Source organism: the organism of the source record quoted next, unplaced genomic scaffold (assembly GCF_019419815.1).
Source record: "Pyrus x bretschneideri cultivar Hongxiangsu unplaced genomic scaffold, Pyrus_bretschneideri_v1 Contig8, whole genome shotgun sequence".
Classification (NCBI taxonomy): domain Eukaryota; kingdom Viridiplantae; phylum Streptophyta; class Magnoliopsida; order Rosales; family Rosaceae; genus Pyrus; species Pyrus x bretschneideri.
The window spans coordinates 6923478-6948773 of record NW_025999820.1 but is presented as its reverse complement, the minus strand read 5'-3'; the positions used below and the strand labels follow the sequence as shown (position 1 = coordinate 6948773).

The 25296-nt window shown below is 39.2% G+C and overlaps 2 protein-coding genes across 2 annotated transcripts; one reads left to right on the top strand and one right to left on the bottom strand.

Annotated features, from left to right (window-relative positions):
* The first annotated feature begins 8262 nt into the window (after positions 1 to 8262).
* LOC103947486 (probable protein phosphatase 2C 80) lies at positions 8263 to 12036 on the top strand. Its single transcript, XM_009358394.3, has 5 exons — positions 8263 to 8510; positions 8816 to 9539; positions 10129 to 10441; positions 11118 to 11267; positions 11561 to 12036. The coding sequence occupies exons 2-5, from the start codon at positions 8995 to 8997 to the stop codon at positions 11855 to 11857; spliced, it is 1305 nt and encodes a 434-aa protein (XP_009356669.1). The 5' UTR covers positions 8263 to 8510; positions 8816 to 8994; the 3' UTR covers positions 11858 to 12036.
* Positions 12037 to 12391: 355 nt separating this feature from the next.
* Positions 12392 to 15658, bottom strand: LOC103947485 (vicilin-like seed storage protein At2g18540). The gene is made up of 5 exons (XM_009358393.3): positions 15276 to 15658; positions 14471 to 14649; positions 14267 to 14347; positions 13863 to 14165; positions 12392 to 13753 (listed from the first exon to the last, which is right to left on the bottom strand). The coding sequence occupies exons 1-5, from the start codon at positions 15595 to 15597 to the stop codon at positions 12641 to 12643; spliced, it is 1998 nt and encodes a 665-aa protein (XP_009356668.2). The 5' UTR covers positions 15598 to 15658; the 3' UTR covers positions 12392 to 12640.
* Positions 15659 to 25296: the final 9638 nt, after the last annotated feature.

Below are 25296 nucleotides of genomic sequence, written 5' to 3'. Positions count from 1 at the left end.
TCTCCAAAGTTTAACACATGCAAAAATACTGTATTTGCCACACCATAAAATAGTGCACCATTTTATTTCATTTTGAAAAGATAAAAAACAGCTTGTGGCTTTGTTTTGCCTCTCCCTAGCCACCATCGTGTGATTCACACATGCCAGCAATCGAATCCACAACATGTCGTCTCCCCAACCATTGAAAACCCCATGGTGGTTTATGTAGTGTACTATTTCATTGATGTTGAGTTTGTATATATACTTATTTATTCATAGTTACATATTATGACTTAAATTACGAAATATCAGTTATATCTTTAGGAGTCATTAATCATTATCATCACAAGAAGATCAATAACACAGTGTGACAATATAATTGATAGACTCTAAAATTTCTTATGAGACGTTCCTTAATTATATTAATCTTATATTTGGATGCAAGACTATGTTAGCTTATGGATTACATGCATAATAACATACTCTACAAAAGGTGACTAGTAGTCTAATTGTATCACAATGATGGTTTTTTTTTTTTCTTTTTTTTTGGTGAATAAAGTTTTTAGCATTAATGGGGAATCTCCCTCAAAATGATCTAACAATACAAACTCTATCACTGCATAATACAACATGATTTTATGTCTCAAAAATGAAGCTCTATCATGTATTGCTGGTGCTTTGGGGAATACCAAGCAACACCTTTGGTGAACCGAGGGCTTGCACCGAATATTCAAGGGCAAAGACAAGCTCGTCGACGCATATATTCCACCCTGTTCGGGGTAATTATGGAAAAAGAATTTTATTGCTGGTTGGGCTTCAATTCAGCCCATGTTTTCAATGTTTGTAGGGCTAGTAGATGAATACTTTTGTATTTATGGTTAAATCTCAAGCCTATTTGCTTAAATAAAAGTTTATGGTAGTTTTTTGTTAAAAACAAGTTGGCCCAAACCTTTTTTATTAAAGCTTCCTTTATTTTAACATTGAAGTGAACAAAAGCTATAGTTCTATCCAAATTCGTAGTGTTTTTTTGGTACCAAAATTCAAACAATTGAAGTATTTAGTATAAGTGGTTATAGCTCAGTTGGTTAATATAATTTGCTCTTCATTCAAAGTTTTGTGTTTGAATTTTGGGTTATGAAAGAGATTTTTTTTAATATAACGATATATTTATATTAAAGGGCAAGAGACTCGTACTAAGGCACATAATAGGCCGGGATTTTTTATGATGCTCCTATGTATTGGATAATTCGAATTTTTTCAACCATTAGATCTTTGGTCATGTATACAAAAGTAACGGCTTAAAAATTTGAAGTAGCCTTTATTATGGAGCACTAAAATTTTTGCAATTGGCCAGCCGTAATATTAAACATATATTTAATGTGCACTATTAGGATACCAAAACATGTTTTATTACCTAGTAGTAGCTTTTAGGCTTTTTACAGTAATTTGAGTGAATGTGATACTTATATATAGGAATCAGGCAATCTGAATTTGAAACGTATAACATTAATGCTACACTAATGTGAGTTTAATATATTTACATCACACTCATAAGTTCAATATATTGAACTACGAGTTCTATATATTGGTATCACACTTAAATTTTCTGATCCACTATAAGAGTGTGATTCCTATATGAGTTTAATATATTGGGATTATACTCACTTTTTCTAGCCTATTATGGGAGGCCTTAGTGAAAAAAAATTTACTTTTGTTTATGGATACTATTTAATGGTATTGTTCATCATTTATAAGTGAAAAGTCTAATGTTAGGTGGATAATACATGGGTACTCACTAATGAGATTCACCTTTTGAGTTTTGTCCAATGATAAATAACACATGTTTTATTGTTTTAAAAAATAATGAACATCTCTTTAATTTTTCTTGGGTTTTAAAAAAGAAGAAACACATTAAATTTCTATTTTTTTTAACAAACGATATTATTTACATTAAGTGAGCCTCATAATGGACTAACAACAATGTGGTTCAAATTTGCTTTTGACGATAATCGAACCAAACACCTCTCACTTACAAATGAAAATGAATACTACTAAACCGTAGTACTAAATGAAGAGGAATATCCTTAAATTTCTAGATTTAGCCAAATCAGAAAATGATTAGTGTACTCACTTTTTGATTTTGCTCAATAAAAAATACATCGTGTTCTTTGTTTTTAAAATACAAGAAAAAAAATAACATTTCAATTCTTTAAATAATAAAATATGTGTTAAAATATCATAAAAATTATTTTAATTTTTGTGCATATACCCCACGCTGATTTTTTTTTTTTTTTAGTACAAAAATATATTTTACACTAAGAGAAGGGGGAGTTCGACTAAGCCAAACAATAAGCAACCTAATTTGGTATTGAATTCACCATCCACGAGATTCAAACCTAAGAGCTCTCACTTGCAAGTAAAAAGAAGGGTGATTTTGGTTGCAGTCCCTATTTATTAACATTCTTTGATTGAAACCTTGTTGGTTTTAAGTTTTTGATTGAAGTCCCTGAAATTAATGCAATAAAACATTTATATGTAGGTTATTATAATTTTTAAATTAAAATTTGATATTTGTAGTTGTCACATCCCGTAGCACGATATTGTTCGCTTTGGGCTTACCATTCCCTCACGGTTTTGTTTTTGGGAACTCACGAGCAACTTCCCAGTGGGTCACCCATCATGGGATTGCTCTAGCCCCTTTCTCGCTTAACTTCGAAGTTCCTACGGAACCCGAAGCCATTGAGCTCCCAAAAGGCATCGTGTTAAGTAGGGATGAGATATATATATATATATATATATATATATATATATATATATATAAGGATCACACCCCTGGGCGATGTGGGATGTCACAATCCACCCCCCTTAAGGGCCCGACGTCTTCGTCGGCACACACGCGACCAGGGTTAGGCTCTGATACCAAATTGTCATATCCCGGCACGGGACGGATCACTTCCCGGCCCCGCTCCACCACCGTAGCACGATATTGTCCGCTTTGGGCTTACCATTCCCTCACGGTTTTGTTTTTGGGAACTCACGAACAACTTCCCAGTGGGTCACCCATCATGGGATTGCTCTAGCCCCTTTCTCGCTTAACTTCGGAGTTCCTACGGAACCCGAAACCAATGAGCTCCCTAAAGGCCTCGTGTTAAATAAGGATGGGATATACATATAAAGATCACACTCCTGGGCGATGTGGGATGTCATAATCCACCCCCTTAAGGGCCCGACGTCTTCGTCGGCACACACGCGACCAGGGTTAGGCTCTGATACCAAATTGTCACATCCCGGCCCGGGACGGATCACTTCCTGGGCCCGCTCCACCACCGTAGCACGATATTGTCCGCTTTGGGCTTACCATTCCCTCGCGGTTTTGTTTTTGGGAACTCAAGAGCAACTTCCCAGTGGGTCACCCATCATGGGATTGCTCTAGCCCCATTCTCGCTTAACTTTGGAGTTCAGATGGAACCCGAAGCCAGTGAGCTCCCAAAAGGCCTCGTGCTAGGTAAGGATGAGAATATGCATTTAAGGATCGCTCTCCTGGGCGATGTGGGATGTTACAATCCACCCCCCTTAGGGGCCCGATGTCCTCGTCGGCACATACGCGGCCAGGGTTAGGCTCTGATACCAATTGTCACATCCTGGCCCGGGGCGGATCACTTCCCGGGCCCGCTCCACCACCGTAGCACGATATTGTCCACTCTGGACTTACCATTCCCTCACGGTTTTGTTTTTGGGAACTCACGAGCAACTTCCCAGTGGGTCACCCATCATGGGATTGCTTTAGCCCCTTTCTCGCTTAACTTCGGAGTTCCTACGGAACCCGAAGCCAGTGAGCTCCCAAAAGGCCTCGTGTTAAGTAGGGATGGGATATACATATAAGGATCACACCCATGGGCGATGTGGGATGTCACAGTAGTAATTTATATTAATGAGATTTTAAATAAAATCCATAATTAAAAAAAATTATACTTAAATAAAACCCATGATTTGTCATTACATATATTAATGACCTTTTACATACATATACTTAAATAAAACCCATGATTTGTCATTACATATATTAATGACCTTTTACATACAAAAAATTGGTAATTTTTATACGATAGATTTTACATATAAAAAGTTGGTGCATTTTATACAAAAAAAAAAAAGTGATACGTTTTATATAATGGGTACATTTCATATAAAAAAAAAAAGGGAAAATTTGAAATAGGTCCAATTTTATAGACTACCTTTTGAAATAAGTCCAATTTTTAGTGACTTTTGACTTTTGAAATAGTTCCAATTTTTAGTTACTTTGGACCCATTTCAAAAAACCCCTATAAAAAAACCTATGGGTACATTTTACACAAAAGAGATTGTACTTACAAAAAAAAAATATGGGTACATATTACATATAGCAAAGTGGTACATTTTTAAAGACAAATGGGTATATTATTAATAAATTATGGGTACAAATAAAAGGTCAAAAAAATATGGGTAAAAATAAAAGTTTGAAAACTATGAAAACAAAAAGAAATTAATAGATGGGTACTGTGACAACCCGTTCCAAATTTTACGTTTTTATTTTATTTTAAAAGCGTGAATTTACAAAATTGCCCTAGAGGCAAGGACTTTGACTTCCGTTGACCATCGACTCGAGAGATGTGGGCCTTATTCTTTTAGCATATCCTCGTAGTACTTATTGGTACGAACGTATCGGCGAAAGCTGTTTGCGAGTCCGGATTATGATGGTATAGTTACGGACGTTCGAAATTGGTTATTCAAGGTTTAATGTTTATTTAAATTAAACTCCCCCTTGTGGGGAAAGGCCCAATCAGAATTGGGAGAAAGAAAAGGAAAAAAAAAAAAAAAAAAAGTGGGTTTCGTCCACCCGCACCACCGCGGGTGCCCATTTTCCGAGGCCGATTCCGGCCAACTCCGGTGGAGTTTTTCGATGCCACCACCACCATCTTGAAGCTCTCATTCCCCTCTACAAAACCCACCCAAGAACCACCTTGATTAACCATGGTATGAGGCGGTTTGAGGCCACGAAAGTTGACGAAAACCAATGGTGCTCCGGCCACCCTTCTCCATTTTCCGGCAAATCGGCAAAGCGATGGCCGATGCCACCACTTGGGCTTTGTAGCCCATCATCCCAGGAGCAAAACCCAACCAACCTTGACCCCGTTGGACCACCGTAGACGACGAATCGACGTCGGGAAGTTTTAGGCACCCGCCGGCTTCGTGGGAAAAATTGACCATCTTCCGTCCATTTTTGGACTTCGTGGCAGGTATGAAAGTTGCTCCACTCACTGAGATCTTCATTTCTGTGAAGTTTGAGAATTTTTGGAAATAGTTGGATTTTCCGGCGAGCCGGGGCGGCCGACCGCCACCCGCGGCGGCGCGTGGCCAGTGAGCCGCCAATGTTATTTTTAGGCTATGTCAAATGTTTTGAATTCAGTTTTGTCATTTGAATGACGTAGGTTGATAGTTGGAACCTAAATTCGTTACGATACGTTACTTGATAAAAATGTGAATCGATGATCCGACCGTTGGATCGTCACCAAAATTGGATACATTATAATACGTAATATTTAAAGATCATAGGAATTTACGGATCGGGAATCCGACTTACGGATCTTCCTGAATTGGATTTGTAAGTTAGTAAAATAAATGTTCACGGCCACTTGTTTTAGGCAATTGGCGGAGATCTGACCGTTGGATCGTAATGAAATTTTAATATGTTATTCTAGAAATATATTGTGGATCGTTGGGAGTTACGGATTGGAAATCTGATATGCGGATCTTCCGGGTCAAGTTATACAGGGTTGTAAACCCTACCGTCAATCTTTGATCGACGGTTGACTTGTGGTCAATAGGTCTCAAACTATTTTAGAATGTCGTTGAGGTTGTGTTTTATGTGAATTACATATTCTACGGATAAGAGTTTTGAGATGTGATTTGATAATTGGTCACAGGGACCTATCATTCAGGACGCCTCGATGCGTGCGCTAGAGAATCATAGCGTGGACTCCAGGTAAGTGGATCTTTTCCTTTTTATCCCACATATTATTGAGAGTTCTATCGACACCTTTAAATCGATTAGCCGTATTACTTTCATATATAATTATTGTGAATGCTTGAAGTACTATATGAACTACGAATGGCTTGATCCCTGTTTAGGGTACGTAGGCAGTCTAACGAGACGTTAGATGCAGCCATAAAATATTTGAGACAAAAGCCTTGCTTGGGAAATTGAGTAATGCGAAGGAAATTGGTAAAGGCAAGTTTTAGTTTTATGAATTAGATAGTTAAATTAGAGTTAATTGGATTGTCATGGATAATTATCCTTGAAAATAAGTAGTTTGGGAGTAGGGCGTTATTGATTGTACACTTCACCCTATATTGTTTATAATTGAAAATGCTATGACATGGTTGAGTAGTAGATTGCATCATGATATATCCATATGTATATTACTTGCATATAATTATTGGGAATGCTTTCAAGTGCAAAGGTGAACTCAGGACACCCAGGTAAGTTCAGGTGAGTTTATGGTACTAGTTGAATCGATTGCGTTATAGCATGATTACAGTTATGAGTTAGGCAACTTCGATACTGTCGTACTGGTTGCCATGAGTTGCACATGCTATATTGAGATGCATTGAGAGCTCATAAACCTGCACCCCGGTGTTAGTGTTCCCGCCTGTGGCCAGGGCACAGTCCTTCACGTGATGTTCACCTCCCGCGCCTTACGCTCACCTTGGATCCAAGGTAGGTGCACAGTCCTGTCGTACAGACCACTTTAGGTGGTTCCGACTCGTAGGTGACCCGCGATTATTCGCCCAGTCTTCACGTGATCGTAGCACTTAAGCGCATTTATTTACACCCAGGCTTGTCGTACAGACCACTATAGGTGGTTCCGACTCGTGTGCAGGTATACTTATATGCTAGCCAGGATTGACGAGATATGGATAAGTCGTATAGGTCACTATAGGTGACTCCGACTTACATGCTAGCCAGGATTGATGAGAAGTGGATAAGTCGTACAGGTCACTATAGGTGACTCCGACTTACATGCTATCCAGGATTGACGAGATGTGGATAAGTCGTACAGGTCACTATAGGTGACTCCGACTTACATGCTAGCCAGGATTGACGAGATGTGGATAAGTCGTACAGGTCACTATAGGTGACTCCGACTTATATGCTAGCCATGATTGATGAGATATGGATAAGTCGTATAGGTCACTATAGGTGACTCCGACTTATATGCTAGCCATGATTGATGAGATATGGATAAGTTGTACATGTCATTTTAGCTGACTCTGACTGATATATCACTTTGTATTGATTTAGTTCATTCGGCCTACTTATTAATGTATGGTGGATGTGATGGAAAATCGTGGTTTTGGTCATTTCCGAGTATGGTTTGGATGTATGTATATATGTTGTACTATCTTATGGAAGACGATACGGGTTTTACATTTAGGGGCATTACTTTTTGAGAGGTAGTAAATTTGGGAAGCTTGGTTTTATTGCTTACTCACACCTTCTGTTTGGTGCCCTCCAGGTTTTAGCTGCTGAGTTTGTATCGACAAGAATCTGTGGTGAATCTTAGTATTGATGGATATTTTTGAGGGTATGATTCTTACTCACATTACTGTACCTTACTTATGCTCTGACATCGCGCGTGAAATGGGTTCGCTCCCACTCGTAGCGCACTCTGGTATTTAGACACTTTTGGAATCAAATTCATTCACTTTTTATACACTATCACATTTTATGGCTTCGTCACCTTCCAGGTGTCGGCCAGCACAGCTCGATTCAGGGTCCAAGTGGACTTTCTGGGTCGGGGTGTGTCAGGTACAAACCAAAATTGAATAGAAAATTGGCTCAATTTAAAAAATAAAGGGTTGCAAACTAAAATGGGTACAAACTAAAAATAAAAATATATGATACAAAATTTAGCCATAAATATAAATATATCAAATATAATGTTTCTAACACTAAATAAATAATTTAGAAATAAAATTTAATTATCTTGATATGTAAAATATTTTATTATTGAAATAATTAATGATGTTTATTAAAACCAAGGGATCTTGATTAAAAATTGAAAAAGAATAAGATTTGAATCAATGGAGTTGAAAAAAAAAAGGGATGAGACCTAATTTCTCATAAAAAGAAATACAACCAGAACCGTAGTACTGAGTGGCCCGTACTGATCTTTTAAATTTGTTTCTTCTAAATTTTGTCTGCTTACTTTTCGCTAAAAGCTTCCTTCCCACGTGCCCTCCCTCTCTGGCGTATTTGTGAACCTTATGCGCCTCCTAACCTCCACAACCTCTCTCTCCCCCCAATCCTCCTAAAGCATAACGCCAACATACAACCCCAAGAACACAGATTGGGGATAACGAAACTCCGAGGATTCAACCCAAATCGACGAAGATAACATCTTCGGAGTTTCGTTTATCCAATTCTATCTCTCGGGTCGGATTCTGTTCCAGCATCGATTGCCCATCTCTCATTCTCCAGCTCCAAAACGGTGGGTCTTTTCTGCTATCCTCTCAGCTGCTTTTACATTCCATAGCAAAACAATGCTCTCATGCTTCCAAGTTCGAATTTTTTGATTCGTTTGTGATATGGGTACCTTGTGTTTTTGCTCAGAAGTGGATTTTTCGTGTAATAATGTATGATGGTAGCTGAAATTTGTAGGGATTATGAGGAAAAGTTGCCTAATTATGGTAAAAAAAATCAAAATTTAGGGGATACTTAAGCGTTGTTATTGTGTACGTAGCTAAAAGCTCACATCTTTGTGATGAAATTCAATTTTTTGTTACCATTTTTCAGGTTAAAGAGCCATACGCCTCGGCCCGGAGTTGAACAGACTCAGGAGCAGTAGGTTTTAGGTTAATGTGGTAAATTAGATGTGCTGAGAGTGATGAGACTTTATCTCCCATATCAAATTTCGGGTCTGGTTTTCTTTGGGAGGGTGATTGAATCAAGGGTATTTTACATAAGGAGCTAAAATGCGGTCCGGGATACTTCCCAGGGTGAACACTGCTGTATGTTCTAGTATTTGGAGAGTGATTGGCGGGAGCAGGCCAGGGAATTCGAAAACTTTTCTACCTTGTCGTGGGAAATTCTTTTCTCGGAGTTCAGGGTTGTCTTGTAGTTTACCGTATTCAACCCTTTTGATATCAGACGCAACTAGACATAGTTCCAGTCCTCTGCGTAAGGGAAAATTTATGGCTGCTTCAAGTTCGGCACCTGTCTTTGGAGATGTTTATGTTGATGACTTAATTTCAAGTTGCAGCAATTCATTAGACTTGTCAAAACCTACGGGTGTTTATTTTAATGATAGACGGCAGAGCAGTTTCCAGAAAGCTAGCTTGAGTTTGAGAAAAAAGGAATCATTCAACAGCCATCTGATCTCTGTGCATGTTGGTCCTTGGTTGAGAAATTTTCATACCACATCTTCTATGTGCTACGCTACTGGTGCTGCTCATAATGTGACATTTGATGGAAACTCCAATGATGAACAACCTGCAAATTCCACCATTTTGTCTGACCAGTATGTGCTCTCATCTGTTGTTTACTCTGCCTCTTTTGTTGTTTGGCCTTCATTTTCATTATCTTAGAGTCTTTGGTGTGTTTTCATATGCTCCACAATCATGGATTCAATTCTTTTTGTTTGGAAAGGAATTAAGGGTTATCTTCTGTGCACTTGTGTGCTCACTTGTTCGTTTATTTATATAGAAAAAAAATATGAACTTGGCAAGTCCCAGTAGGTAGAACACACGGGCTTGATTAGTGTTTACTTCTTTTGAATTGAGCACGAACAATCTCAAACCAATATAGGCGATTGGTGTCCTTGGTGCTTGTATATATAGCAAATTAGAAAACACACCCCCACAACAATAAATTTGATATAAAAACATTTCAAGAACTCAATTGGGGAAGACCCCCCTTAATTATCCACTTGTCATGTTCTAATTAATTCATTGTTGCAAAATTCCTGTACTGCTCTTCTACCATTGCAAAGTAAGAAGGGTGTTAATCTAAAGCGTTGGGTTTGAAGTTTTTTTCTCTAAAGTGTATTCTTATCAAGGGCTTATCTGTGAAAAGGCCTTTTTATGTATATTGCTTGGTTTCATTTTCAGACCAAAAGCTCTGAAGCTGCTTTCAGGATCATGTTACCTGCCACATCCAGATAAGGAGGCGACAGGAGGAGAGGATGCCCATTTTATTTGTGAAGATGCACAAGCAATTGGTGTAGCAGATGGTGTGGGTGGATGGGCAGATGTAGGTGTCAATGCAGGATACTTTTCTCGTGAACTTATGTCTCATTCAGTGAGGGCTATTCAAGAGGAGCCTGAGGGCTGCTTTGACCCTGCCAGGGTATTGGAGAAGGCCCACTCATGCACCAAAGCAAAGGGTTCTTCAACAGCTTGCATCATTGGCCTAACGGAAAAGGTTTGTTGTTTTCAGTTTGACTAACCATTCCTGCCGACCACTAAAATTTATTGTTGGGATGCTTTTTTCATTTTGATTATTTAAGAAAGATGTGATCTGGTTTGTAGAGACAATCATGTGTGCCTGCCTTATACTTCTGAAATAAATTTACAGAAATGATCTTAGTGTTTAGTGTCTATCCATTACTGTATGCAAATGAGGGTTGGGAATATGTCAAGGAAGAACGTAATTACTTACTTTAACTGGACTTAATTATATAACGGTTCAAGAGTCTTGTCACTGTCATAGACCATACCTGCTTTGTAGAAAACCACAAATTGACGAACACCACATAATTACTTCCTTCAATTGACCGTTGGCTTGGCATGTTAAGTTGCAAGCCTTACTTGTATATAAGTGAAAGTATATAACAGCATCGAGTGACCTTGAAATATATGTATAGTAGAGATCAAATATAGGCTGGAGATGCCCAGCCCTGGTGATTCAAACTTGAACAGGATGCATGATTAAAGTTGTAGTTCATGAATTAGAACAATATTTTTCCTGGTCTGCAAGATTACTTGAGTTTGTTTGTTTCGTGCAGTTTGAATATTTGGTTTCCTGAGAGTAATAAGCCAGGAAACGTTTACATATGGTAAAAATGAGCGCGTTTCTCACTTGTTTCTACTTCTAACAGGGACTACAAGCTATCAATCTTGGGGACAGTGGATTCTTAGTTGTTCGAGATGGATGTACCGTCTTCCAATCCCCCGTGCAGCAACATGGCTTCAATTTTACATATCAGCTGGAAAGTGGCAGTGGGGCTGATTTACCAAGCTCTGGACAGGTCAGTCAATTATTGAGTACCATAATAGTTGTCACTTGCATAACCAAAGTAAAACTCAGCCTCCCCTGAATGAACTTGCTTTGACTACATACTTTCTAAAATCGCTGCTTCCGATATACTTGCAGTGGAGAACTAGCCTTAAAAATTTTTGAAATCGACGTGAGCTTAAAGGTTTCTTATCCCAATCACTCTTACTTTAGATGTGACGTCAACGAAAATGTTACAACGTGTCACGTTCCCATTGTAAAATTCCTTGACCTACCAGCATCTAATTGCGACTCAACTTGCACCAGGTATTTTTGATTCCTGTTGCCTCTGGGGATGTCATCATAGCAGGAACGGACGGCTTGTTTGACAACTTGTATAACAACGAGATTACTGCTGTTGTTGTTCATGCGGTAAGAGCTGGCTTTGCACCACAGGTAACTGCTCAGAAGATAGCAGCTCTGGCGCGCCAGCGAGCACTGGACAAGAACAGGCAGACGCCATTTTCAACGGCTGCTCAAGAAGCAGGGTTCCGTTATTACGGAGGCAAGCTTGATGACCTTACCGTTGTTGTGTCCTATGTAACTGGCCCCACTAAGGTGTGAGTGAGTCTTGTAATCCGGGTGTAGAGAACCCATTTCGGTTGTAAATCTGTTCTTTACATCTGTTTGTAAGGTGGCTGATGGAGCTGAGAAGCTCATTACTCTTGATTTTCCATGAAACCCACCGAGAGCTGTAATTCCATGGGTTTTATCGATTGCTATCTGAGATATGATTTTCATTAGTGTCAAACATTATACATTTTCACTTTAAATAAGCCCCTTTTTAGAAATCTAAAGTGTAATTCAACAAACTATTTTTCTTTGAAAAGGACGATATTTACATTAATCCAATTTAAAGTACGTGGAGGAGGATGATATTTTACTTTAATTTATTTCAACGAAGAGGAATTCAAACTTACTCTTACGGATTATCATTTGTTCTAGTCAATTTGACTATACGCTAAATAGCACTTACTCTTACGGTTTATCATTTGTTCTAGTCAATTTGACTATACGCTAAATAGCATGTGATCAAATATACTTTAAACAAGTTATGTTTCTTATGAACAAGTTAATGACTTTTATCTTCTATTTTTCCTCTTATCTAAATTAAAGTAAAATTTGTTTTGGAGGCCATAGAAGTTTATTACATTAAAAAACGTACCTAAACTTGAAACATAGGAGGCAGCAAAAGTTATTATTCTATTAACAAAACATGCAGTTTCCCTAAACTTGAAACATAGGAGGCAGCAAAAGTTATTATTCTATTAACAAAACATGCAGTTTCCCAAAAAAAAAAAAAAAAAAAAAAAAAGAACAGACGTAACTGGAGAAACTAGATCTCAGTTAAACCTTTAATGCACTCAGATACCTCCTTCCTTCATCCGCATTGAAGCCTCCGCCTCCACCCTCTTGCTCCTCTGGTTGTCCTGCTCTGCCTTGCCTTTCTTGTTGTTGTCTTCGAGCCTCTTCCTGCTCCCTCTGCGCATCTTCCTCTCGCCTTTCCCATTCCTCTTGTTGCCTCCTCTCCCTCTCTCTTTCTTCCTCTTGTCTTCTTTCATCGCCTCCTTGCCTGCCCTCCTCTTCTCTCCTTCTTGCTGCTGCTTCTTCTCGCTCCCTTGCAGCTTCTTGTTCTTCTCGCTCCCTTGCCGCTTCTTGCTCTTCTCTCTCCCTTGTTGCTTGCTCTTCTCGCTGTTTTGCAGCTTGCTCCTCTCTCTCCCTTGCTGCTTGCTCTTCTTGTTCCCTTGCGGCTTCCTCCTCTCTCTCTCTTGCGGCTTCCTCTTCTTGTTCCCTTGCGGCTTCCTTCTCTCTCTCCCTCACCGCTTCCTCCTCTTGCTCCCTCGCGGCTTCCTCCGCTCGCTCCCTCGCCGCTTGCTCTTCTTCTTGTTTCCTTGCTTCCTTCTCCCTTTCCTCTTCCTCCCTCTTCTTAGCTTCCTCCTCCTCCCTCTTTCTGTCTTGTTCCTCCTGCTCTCTCTTTCGAGCCTCCTCTTCCTCCCTCTTCTTAGCTTCCTCTTCCTCCCTTTTCTTTTCAATCTCTTCCAACATCGCTTTCTCCTCTTCTTCAGCACAAGAAGTACAATCTATTATAAACGAGTCAGCCTGTGCAGACAAAAGCTGATCAATGGTTGTGCTGGTAACATTAAACGACGCCGCCAAGACTAGTTTGTCCAAAGTCTGCAGAACCGAGTATTTTCCGGCCAAAAACTGAGGATAGTTTTTCTTTTCTGTTGTGCTAAACCCCATGAACACAAGAGAGTCATTGTTAAATGACATCTGAGCCATTGGATGGAACCTAGGCACAGAAAATACATCTCCTTCATGAACCCTAAAACGCATGTTTCTGCACTCCGATTTCTTTGCTTCGGTGCTTGAACAAACCACTCTAACCATCCCGTGCCCTTGTAGTACTACTGTTATCTCAGTTGCCCTTGGATTCCAATGAGGCCCCATCATTGACCCCTTAAATAAAAAAATAAAAAAAATGAATAAAAAAAAAAAATCCACATTAATTAAAATTAAAACGTTCGACTGGTTATACACTCTAATTAACATTAGATCAAAGACAGACCTTTGTTAAATTCACCATGAAAAAACCAATGTTCGATCCCTTTAACAAGTGGGTGTTTTTCTTGCTCACAGTTAGGCTCCAACCATTGCAATTCTCGAAATCCGGATCCTCGTCAAAAATATTATATGTTGTTGTTTCCTTCTTCTTCTTACTGTTGAATGCAATGCCATCATTGCCTAGTAGAAACGTTTTCAGGAATCGAGCCTCCAAATCCCAGAAAGTTTCTTTCTTTGTTGGAATTGCGTGGACAATGGCGGATTGGTCCGTTCCATTTACTATTGATTCTATCACTTCCTCAGAAACCTAATAATTAACAACCATTTTGCATGAAACTAAAAATGCTTTTTTCTGATGACATAATGAGAACTTCCCATTGTTTGATTCTGGGTTGGAGTGGCTCATACCTTAAAAGCTGACTGAAGCAATTTCGGATCAAATCCTCGGACCAGGTCCCTAATGCTGGAGTATGGCCCTACTGCTGGATCCTGCACAAGCTTTGTAGTCATAATAAAAACTTTTTTTTGATAAAAATGGATGAAAATGATCTAACAATTTATGGTAAATTCAGAAAGTAACAAAGAAAAAGGATCAGAACTAGGTCTTCTTACATATAAGTCATCATCAGAGTTGCTTGTAAAGATTGCATTAATTCTCAGCTTCTGGCGCTCAGTCTCCAAGTTACTTTGTACAAAGAAAACAGAGCCTGGGGTGAGCCTATAGAGATCACCTCTCTTTATATCCACCCTCCTAATTTTATCATCATCAGTCCAACTCAACCTCCCACTTCCTAACACCCAAAAAACAACAATAAGAAAACCAACTAAGATAAAATAAATTGTAATTTTATCATAATAAAACTATTTATACCGGCAAAACTGGCACACTTATCAATACTCTTAATATATACTCTCTAATAGAGATGAGTGGTGCTATTGTATAGGCTCAAAATTAAGGAAAATTTCCTTCACAACGTAAAAATGAATTAAGATGCTTTCATCAGGGTTTTAGATTCATAGTCGGACAACAGAAGCATTTCTTGGACTTGAAATTTGGACCATTAATCAAGTTTCAGATTCGTAAGCATTTCTTAGATTGCGAATTTGGACCATTTGTCAAACTTTGTGATTCACAATCGTACAACATAAGTACATGCATTTCTTGGACCATGAATGTGAACCATTTCATCAAGGCTTCAGTACATGCATACAGCGTAAACATTTATCAAGATGGTGAAATATGGTAATTTATGTTTCAGATTCACAGGAGGGCAACATATATATAAAAGCAATTCCCAACGCAATAAAAGGGTAAATATGGTAAATGTCGGTTTCATATTCACAATCAAACAACATAAACACTTCTCTAACAACACCAGTCTGGCTCCTAGTAATCATTTGATGGAATACATGTTACCTGTGTTGACATAGAAAACCATGTATGCATGCAGAAGAACAGGAAGGAAGAGTGAGTTGGGTTCCAAAGTAATGAACTGAATATGGTAGGGTTTCCTGTGTCCGTCATTCACATCAATGGACCAGACCTCTCCGTACTCAGTCGAAACCAGCGACCGCCGTTGATCTTTCTTCACCAGAGACCCAGCCGGAGCAGCACCGTCGCCGCCTGAACCAATTTCCCCTTCATTTTTCAGTGCATTTGCTGCATGCAAAGACACAGAAACAGAAAGAAGGAAGAAGAAGAAGAAGAAGAAGAAGAAGATGAAAGCTTTTCTGAACATTTTGTTGGATTTGCATTGAATTGAAAGGAAGGGGGATCTAAATAGAAGAAAATTGGGTTTAGATAAACGAGAGAGAAGGCGTTCCAATCCGGAAAGAAAGTAACGTTGTCTGTTTGCATGGGCACGTGGCCGTTGATCGAGGCACGTGGCATGTGATTAGGTCTTTCGTCTACCCGTGGAGACCATGCATTTGTCGATGGAACACTGACTTTTTTTTTGGTCAAAGGATAGATTTCATTCCCAAAAAATTATACAACCAAAGAGTATATAGTTTCTTTGAGGAAAAAAATTATGGAACCCATGAAAGCAATTAGCTTATTGAAACAACAATGGGGGAAATTTGAGGAAGCCAAACAACAACTTAGAGCCATTGGTGGATGAGGTGGATCGGCAACAAAAGGTTAGTAATGGGGAATGGGGATCCTTCGGGTTGGATGAGACCTCCCTTCGGGAATATGAAAGTAAATTGTGATGGTGCGTGTGGTTAAAGAAATCCGGACGAGGATGGAGATAAAATTGTTATTCTAGGGTTTAAAGTGTTCTACTTTATTCTTCTCACATAGAGGGTGATACATAGTTATACAAGTTCTTATGAAATAGGAAATAGGAATCCCAATTATGCAAGGATATCCATTACATGATTTCATACCCAAAATATATCTGTATTCCTTAATCTCAAAGTTGACTCACGCCAACACTCCCCCTCAAGTTGGTGCGTAGATATCTCATAGGCCCAACTTGTCAAGTAAGTCTCGAAACACTCTCGCTAATACTGCATGAGTTAGTACATCGGCTAACTGTTCTTCAGACCTCATATATGGAATGTCAATCAACCTGATATCTAACTTCTCATTGATAAAATGTCTATCCACTTCAACATGTTTTGTGTGATCATGTTGAATCGCATTATTACCTATCTCTCTTGTAACTTGATCATCGTAGTAGAATGACATAGCTCCCTGTGGTTTGAATCCTATTTTTGTGAGAAGAATCCTTAGCCACAATAATTCGCAAATCCCATGCGCCATACCCTGGTACTCTACCTCTATCGTGGACCTAACTGGTCGTTTTGTTTTTTGCTTCTCTAAGTTACAAGATTTCCTACTACAAAAGTGAAGTAGCCTAACGTATAGCATCTATCAGTAATATTCCTAGCTCAATCAACATCTGTATATCCTTTTGTCTCCATATGCCCATGTTTCCTGAAAATCAACCTTTTGCAAGGTGCACCTTTCAAATAACTCAATATTTACATCACTGCAACCATATGATCCTCACTAGGAGAGTGCATAAATTGACTTACCACACTAACAACATATGCAATATCTGGCCTTGTAAGAGATAATAAATCAACCTTCCTACCAGCCTCTGGTACTTTTCCTTGTTTGCAGGAACTTGATCCGGGTAAATTGCTAGATGATAATTCTGCATGATAGGAGTTTCTGCTGGGTTGCATCCCAACATCCTATTTCAGACAAAAGATCTAGTACATAATTCCGCTAAGACAAGTAAATACCATCACCAGAACGAGCAACTTTAATTCCCAAGAAGTATTTTAAGCCTCTTAGATCTTTCATCTCAAACTCCGAAGAGAAATGCTCCTAGAGTCTTCTCATCTCCTCTATGTCATCACGTGTAACCACCATATCATCCACATATATTATTAACAAGGTGACTTTACTTTCCTTGCATTTGATAAATAGGGTGTGATCTGCATTCCCCTGTCGGTAGCCATATTTCTTCATCACATCAGTGAATCTTCTAAACCAAGCCCTTGGTGACTGTTTGAGTCCGTAGAGAGCTTTTCACAATCTACATACTTTGCCTGCTACATTTTGCACTCCGTACCCGAGAAGAAGATCCATGTCTCCATGTAAGAAAGCATTTTTTAGATCACACTGTTTCAATGGCCAGTCAAAGTTAGCAGCTAAGGATAAAAGAACTCGAATAGTATTCATTTTCGCAACAAGGGAAAATGTTTCAAGATAATCGACTCCAAATGTCTGTGTGTACCCTTTTGCTACCGATCTTGCCTTGTATTTGTCTATGGTTCCATCTGCTTTGTGTTTGATCGTAAACACCCATTTACATCCCACCGGTCTCTTCCCTTGTGGTAGTGACTCCACACTCCAAGTTCCATTTTTCTGCAAAGCTTCCATTTCGACATCCATGGCTTTTGTCCACCAAGGATCTCGCAAGGCCTCTTCTACTTTAGTTGGAATCTTGATTCCATCCATTTTATTCACCAAGGCTTGATACTTAGGTGACAATCGATGAGTAGACACGTACTTTGCAATGGCGTATCTAACTTTTCCATCCGGAGAATACCTGTCTGGTGGTTTCCCACGATTTTGTCTAGGAGGTAACACATAAGTACTATCAATGTTGGTCAAATTATGGGTTACATCATATTGTGAATAATGTACCTTATGGATATCCTCGGGGCCATGGACGTGTACCATTGGAGGAGGGTTATTTTTTGATGTGCTTGGACTGTTAGTAATCTTTTCAACTTGCTGTTGTGGCTCGGTGAAATTCTGCCAATGTGTAGTGGCTTGTTCTGGCTCATTTGCAGGCTCGGCGACATGCTGTTTAGTGGGCAGCTATGTAGTTTTGTTGACTGGCGTTGGTAGACCCAAATTGGGCTCACTCATACTGGGCTCACACGGACTAGGAAACTGGAGCTGCTGCTGGACTTCACGCTGGCAAGGAGGTTGTTATCTTGCCCGTTTGGGATATCAAACCAACTATAATCTTCGCATATGTTCGTCTCCCCCTGAAGACTATAGTGGGTTTGATCAATGATAAAAAAACATCTCATTTTCGGAAAATGTAAATCCATAGTGACGTACATATGCCTGGTTTGTGGATGGTAACACCTATAACCTTTTTGTTGGCCATTAAATCCCAAAAACACACATCAAACTGTGCAGGGGTCCAATTTGCTTCGTTGATTTTTGTGAAGGTGCGCATAGGCCACACACCCAAATATCCGTGGTGACAATTGTAGGAAGGATGGTAGAGTCACATGGTCAGCAAAAACTTCCATAGGGATGCGAAAACTATGTACTCTATAGGGCATTTGGTTTATGAGATAAACTGAGTAGGTGATAGCATCTGCCCAATACGAGTGAGGTGCATAAGCACCGATAAGAAGTACTCAAGTGGTTTCCAAAATATGCCTGTTTTTACGTTCCGCTATACCATTTTGTTGCGGAGTTTGTGGACAAGTAGTCTTATGAAGAATGATGTAGCTCTTGAAAAATTTAATAATGTTCCGCATTGAGATATTCGCCACTGTTATCTGATCGGAGAACCTTAATGGGAAGAGAACACTGATTTTCAACCATTCAGCAAAACTGTCGAAAAATTTGGCTTACATCACTTTTATGTTTCATGGTATAAAGCCATGTCATTCTAGTGTAGTCATCCACAAAGATAACAAACCAACGAATTCCGTAGTTAGTAGCCATTAGGGCGGGTCCCCACACATTAGAGTGAACTAACTCGAAATGCATTGTTATTTGATTGAAACTCAAATGATAAGAAGTACGATGACTTTTTGCAAGAAGGCAATCGTTACACTGAAATCAGAGTCTGAGACGCCACTAAATAGAGACGGAAGTAATTTTTTCAAATAACCAAAAGAAGCATTGTAACATCCCACATTGCCCAGGGGAGTGATCTTAAATGTATATTTCCATCCCTACCTAGCACGAGACATTTTGGGAGCTCACTGGCTTCGGGTTCCGTAGGAACTCCGAAGTTAAGCAAGAAAGGGGCTAGAGCAATCCCATGATGGGTGACCCATTGGGAGGTTGCTCATGAGTTCCCAAAAACAAAACCGTGAGGGAATGGTAAGCCCAAAGCGGACAATATCGTGCAACGGTGGTGGAGTGAGCCCGGGAAGTGGTCCGCCTTGGGTCGGGATATGACAAATTGGTATCAGAGCCTAACCCTGGTTGCGAGTGTGTCGACGAGGACGTCGGGCCCTTAAGGGGGGTGGATTGTAACATCCCACATCGCCCAGGGGAGTGATCCTTAAATGTATATTTCCATTCCTACCTAGCACGAGGCCTTTTGGGAGCTTACTGGCTTCGGGTTCCGTAGGAACTCCGAAGTTAAGCGAGAAAGGGGCTAGAGCAATCCCATGATGGGTGACCCACTGAGAGGTTGCTCGTGAGTTCCCAGAAACAAAACCGTAAGGGAATGGTAAGCCCAAAGCGGACAATATCGTGCTACGGTGGTGGAGCGGGCCCGGGAAGTGGTCCGCCCAGGGTCGGGATATGACAAGCATGCCCTAATTGACTATGCCATAACCAAATTGTCTTATTTTTATTATTGTGACCACTGCTCAAATGATTCACTCGGCTTGCTGACACATCATCCATATAGTATAACCCTCTTCTCTTGGTATCACGCCTAATTATTGCCCGTGTTTGGATATCCTGAAGTAGGCAAAAAGTGGGAAACAGTAGTTCAACACAATCTAATTGCTTGGTAACTTGACCAACATACAGTAGATGATTCGATAATGATGGAACTAGTAGTGTGTTGTGGATAGACAAAGATGGAGTAAGGGAAATAGAACCTGCTCCCGTTATAGGAGCAACATCACCGTTGGTTGTGACGACATTCTCTTTAGGCGGGACATCACATGATAAAATAATGATGCATCATAGGTCATATGGTCAGTAGCCCCAGAGTCTATTATCCAACCAGAGTCCAGTGTGGTGGATGCCATTAAAGCAGTACCCATTTTTCCTGAATCTTCAGATTCGTCACTTATTGAAATTTGTTTAATTAGGGACAACATTAGACTGATGTCCTTATCTCTGGCTGCTGCATCCTTGATGTGCTCCAAGTCATGATCTGAAGTCGTGCTACCCTTGGGCCCAAACTAACTTGTTGCAACAACTACTACAGGCCCTACTTTAGGCCCACTTGCTGCGATAGCAGCCATGCTGTCTTCGTCGACCATTGGAATTTTTCCAGTGAGGTAGCCATACTTGCCAAGTCCGAAAGCATTAACCTCTATCATCTTCGACTAGACTTCAAAGTTCGTGTCGCTTAACTGAAATTCGAACGCGTTGAAGTTGGTGCTGGTGGATTCGCTGAAGGTGGATCCTAATTATACAGGGATAGCCAATACATGATTTCATATCCAAAATATATCTATATTCCTTAATCTCAAAGTTGACTCACGCCAACAGAGGGTATGGATGGGTGGTACAGAATTTCGCAGGTATTTTTTAGGGGGTGGAGGGAGTGGGGAATTTCTCATGCGAATATAGTCTAATGGCAAATGCGAAATCGGTGCACGTGGCTTTGTTGGTTTGTATTGATATGGGGTTTGATGCATTTCATATTGAATCAAATTCTAAAGGACTTGTGGATATGATTAACGGCAAGGCTCAACCAAATGTTGCAATTAAAGTACTCCTTCTTGATATTCAATATGTGAAGTAGTGGCAGAGGTCAGTAGATGTTATTTTTACTCTTCGTATTTGTAATACGGCAACATATCTAGTGATCGTTTTCGCCTTATGGGAGGGAGGCTTTTATGGATAGGACTATTTCGAGCCAGAGTGGTTGTTTAACATTTGGGTGCAAAAATTAAGGCTCAATCAATGAGCCATTACCTAAATTTAGGGGATTGGAGCTCGAATAAAGGAGCATGATCAAACATTTCTATGAAATATGGAACATGGAGAAATAAGGGGAAAGTGGAACTTGGAGCCCAAGTATTTTGTCTATAAAGGAACTAGAATCCCACGAGAACAGGGGAGGAAAAAAAAGGAAGTATCAGATAGCTTTACAATGTCTTGCAATTATTTTGAACAAAGACTGACTTGAGCGTCGAGTGTCGTGGACTTCTCATCACGATTATATGATTTACTTATTAGAAGATTAGAGGATCTGAATTTTTCCACTCCAATAGTTGACACTGTTTGTGGGAAACTTAAAAAGGCGTATGGAGAAGCCATGAACGTCGTCTTAGCTACAATGGGGGCATGGATTAAAAACCCCAACAACAAAGATTATCTACCCTCCTTTATGATTTCACAAATTGGCAAGAAAAGTGGCAACGTCGCAAACGACCTTGGATGGATTATGGGTGAGTGTTGAAGGAAGAAAGAAAAATCAGAAATGCATGATGGCTACTAGACGTGAGACAAGCTGAGAATGTGAGGCACGTCGTATACCACGCGAACAAGAAGATGAGAATTTCTTTGCTTCTTTTTTTAGTATTTATCAGCAAGAAATTAAAATAACTTTTATGATAATATAATCCTGAATAAATATCAACGATATATACTGATCGTTATTGTTATTAATTTGGAGTCCTGGTTTAAGCAATGATTCAGAGTTCAGCGTTGCACCAACCAACTTCGACAGCATACGAGCTTCCATCCTCGGCCTCTGCTCCATGGATGTTATTTATGCTACAAAGTGGGCATGAGTCAAAGACCCCAAACAGATAAGTTTTATGATTTCTTTTACAATTTCATGAAATTTATAGCCTTTTGTCATTGCAATTCGTGCAGTAGCACAAGAGGAAAGAGATTCGCTCACTTCGGAATCTTTACAAAAGAATTCCCATTAAAAAGTCAGCAAATTTCGAGTAATTTAGAGTGGGTAACCACATTTCATATCTGTGTATGTATGCAGTATTAGCATTCAGTTATGATATGGCTGACAAACCATCATAGTGGGGAGCATGATTTTAACGATGATACTTCTTTAGTTTGGTGTGACAAAAAGGGTGAAACCCTTGCTAGCAATTCAAATAATAGGAAACAATTTGTCAGTATGCAATTGAATGGGAGAATGACATTTGACAATGCAAGTGTTGAAAACTTGAAAGTGAAACTAGGCTAAAGCAACGCAACTCATCCCCAGCAACATGCAAGCTTTTGTCCTTTGCGACTGCTCCAATCCACTTCATTGTTAAAATGAGACGATTGGTTAGTCTTAGGATTAGAGCCATCCAACAATGCTAATTCAAAGGAGCTAATAAAGCCACTAAGCACCAATTAATTGGAAATAAAGCATGAGCTAAACCCCAAACAGGGAAGATTTCTTCTCTTTTATTATTTCAAGGTTATTGCGTGAAGTATGCATTTTTATCATAGCATGTAACAAAATGGTATGATAAGACATTTTACTATGGGTCTTCTTTAATACAACTTAAGATGAGGGAACGAGTATTATCCATTCATGGCTCTGAATTGTACAAAAGAAATGTTTAAAATTCTCAAATGTCATAGATAGGCATTTAAGTTTTCCAGTAACGTATGCAGTCGTCCAATTATGCAAAAGTCATATTTGTGCAGTGAAATTTTTAATAACCAATAGAAAGAGGCATGAGCTCAAGGAAACAGAGCTGCTATCTCTATTCTAGGTTATGTATGATGGTTGTAATTGAAAATGACATTTGCCAAGAGTGACAATAAAATTATTCACAATTCATGCTTTCATATACTTTGTCTACTGAATGGAACAGGTCCAATGAGGGCAAGTAACTAACATTCAAATCCCTACATCTCACAAGGTGCGTTAAATGTAGGGCACTGTCTCAAGAGTCATCTGTAGATGAGAAAAGAAGGAAATAAGTAAAGCACATCCCTCCATTATGTGTTGAATAACTTGCATAGTGAGGGCAACTAATATTCAACTCTAAGACGCAGTCATGGCCAAGGGCCGAACTCATGACCGAGTAACATTTCCATGGTCAAAGACCGAACTTATGGCACAAATTAAAGCCTCCAAGAGAAGAACTCTTTTGGCCCCCTCTTTTACAATCTCATTTGCATGAAACGATATTGTTAAAAGTTATAACACTGCAGGTGTTAAAGGAATTTCTTAGTCACCTAACAAGATAAGACTTCTCACCATATTCTAATTTTTGACAATAGGATCATGATATGGTTTTCAATTATCAAATATTTTTTGAGCGGTCAATTGCCATTAAACTTCATAGGCTTAATATAACAGGAAAACAATGCAATTCATGGGACATGACATTGCATGAAACTATAATATGACTATTGCATACACTGACTTGCAGATAGTGTGAAAATTGATGCGATTGCTTTTCTTTTGCTTGTGGGAGTCGAAGCTCCCATATGAATATACCAGTTCCTTTTTTTTTTTTTTTTTTGTCTCCTTTTGTAGCTCTCAGTGCATGTCAGCATGTGGAACTTGATTCATTATCAGTTGACATCAGAAGTGCAGGCCCCCATGCCTCACTTGAACTAGATTTTTTGCTTATTTAATATCTGGATCTAGGTTCATTGCTTATTGATATATTGTAGAGAAGATACACTTTCATGCCTCACTTGAACACCAACACAGTTGGTGATTTTTTTACTACATGTATTTCATAACCTTGGGACGATGTTATTAATATGTATATGTGAATATGCAAAGTTGAATTGCTCTTATATGCACAAATACGCATAATTCTCACGAAGGGACAAAACTTCTGTTTGACCAAGTTGAGTCTAACAAAAAATTGTTGAAGACATTTGTGTAATCAGGACATAGGATAGGAGAATATTGAAAAGCCACTTATATGGAGTGTACTCAAGACTTTTGAGCAAAAGAACACTCTACATCAACTCCATCAGAGACGAAGTTGCCTGAAAGGAATGTTCAAATAGAAGAATTCAACATGTGAATGTTTAAGGCGCAACAACTATGGGTGTCGCACCAACTTGCGTATTTGCTAAGGTCCAACTTTTTTCCACTATTACTAGAATGATTTCTTATGAATAATTTATCATGAACTAGTATCTATGAATTTGAGACCAATGATAAAAAATATAAAATTAAGCTAACGTCTCAAAATTTAAGATTGAAAATTGAAGATAACATGGGTTAAGTCCGAATTAAGATTGATAACCCAAGATGAAATAGGTTAAGACCGAATCAAGAGCGATAACCTGAATAGGTTAAGACTGAATTAAGATTGATAACCTGAATGGGTTAAGACCGAATCAAAATCGAAAACCCAAGATCAAATGGGTTAAGACCGAACTAAGATCAAATGGGTTGAGACCAAACTAAGATCGAAAATCCAAGGTCAAATGGGTTGAGACCGAATTAAGATCGAAAAACCAAGATTGAATGGGTTAAAATCAAATTAAAATCGAAACTTAAGACCAAATAGGGTCAGAAAGATCGAGATTGAACACAAACTTAGGTAGCAAACACAAAGATCGTAAAATGGCCGAATGCCCAAGACCGAGGGTCAAAGACCCTAGACCGAATTATGGCCAAAGCCCAAGACCGAGGGTTAAAAACCCAAAACCCATGGTCGAATTGTTGGAAATATGCCCTGAAAGTCAATCTTTGGAAGAAACCTTTCAGGACAATGAATTGATGTATATATGACTCTTATACATCGGAAGGCAAAGATACTAATTGGGACTATCTCAATGAACGAAATATGTCCTAAATAGTGAATCCATGGACAATGGATCGATGGAAGAAGTAACCTAATGATGTTAGGTTACAGAGACCTTCTTCTCATAACCATCATGTCCAAAAAGGTTCCTGGTCATAAGGATTGTCGGAGGGATACTGACAATCCATAGACTGGTACATACTATGTCCGCTTCAATTGGAAGGATGGAAAGTCTCATCCCATTCGTGTAGCGACACTAAGACAAGCATGTAGGTGCTCATTAAGGG

Bases quoted from the DNA above. Each gene is read 5' to 3' on its own strand.
- LOC103947486 (XM_009358394.3), top strand. From the start codon at position 8,995: ATGCGGTCCGGGATACTTCCCAGGGTGAACACTGCTGTATGTTCTAGT. The intron at 9,540-10,128 runs GTATGTGCTCTC...TTTCATTTTCAG, and splicing joins TCCACCATTTTGTCTGACCA to ACCAAAAGCTCTGAAGCTGC. The intron at 10,442-11,117 runs GTTTGTTGTTTT...TACTTCTAACAG, and splicing joins TCATTGGCCTAACGGAAAAG to GGACTACAAGCTATCAATCT.
- LOC103947485 (XM_009358393.3), bottom strand. From the start codon at position 15,597: ATGTTCAGAAAAGCTTTCATCTTCTTCTTCTTCTTCTTCTTCTTCTTC. The intron at 14,348-14,470 runs GTAAGAAGACCT...AAGCTTGTGCAG, and splicing joins ACTCTGATGATGACTTATAT to GATCCAGCAGTAGGGCCATA. The intron at 13,754-13,862 runs GTCTGTCTTTGA...TTTTTATTTAAG, and splicing joins TCATGGTGAATTTAACAAAG to GGGTCAATGATGGGGCCTCA.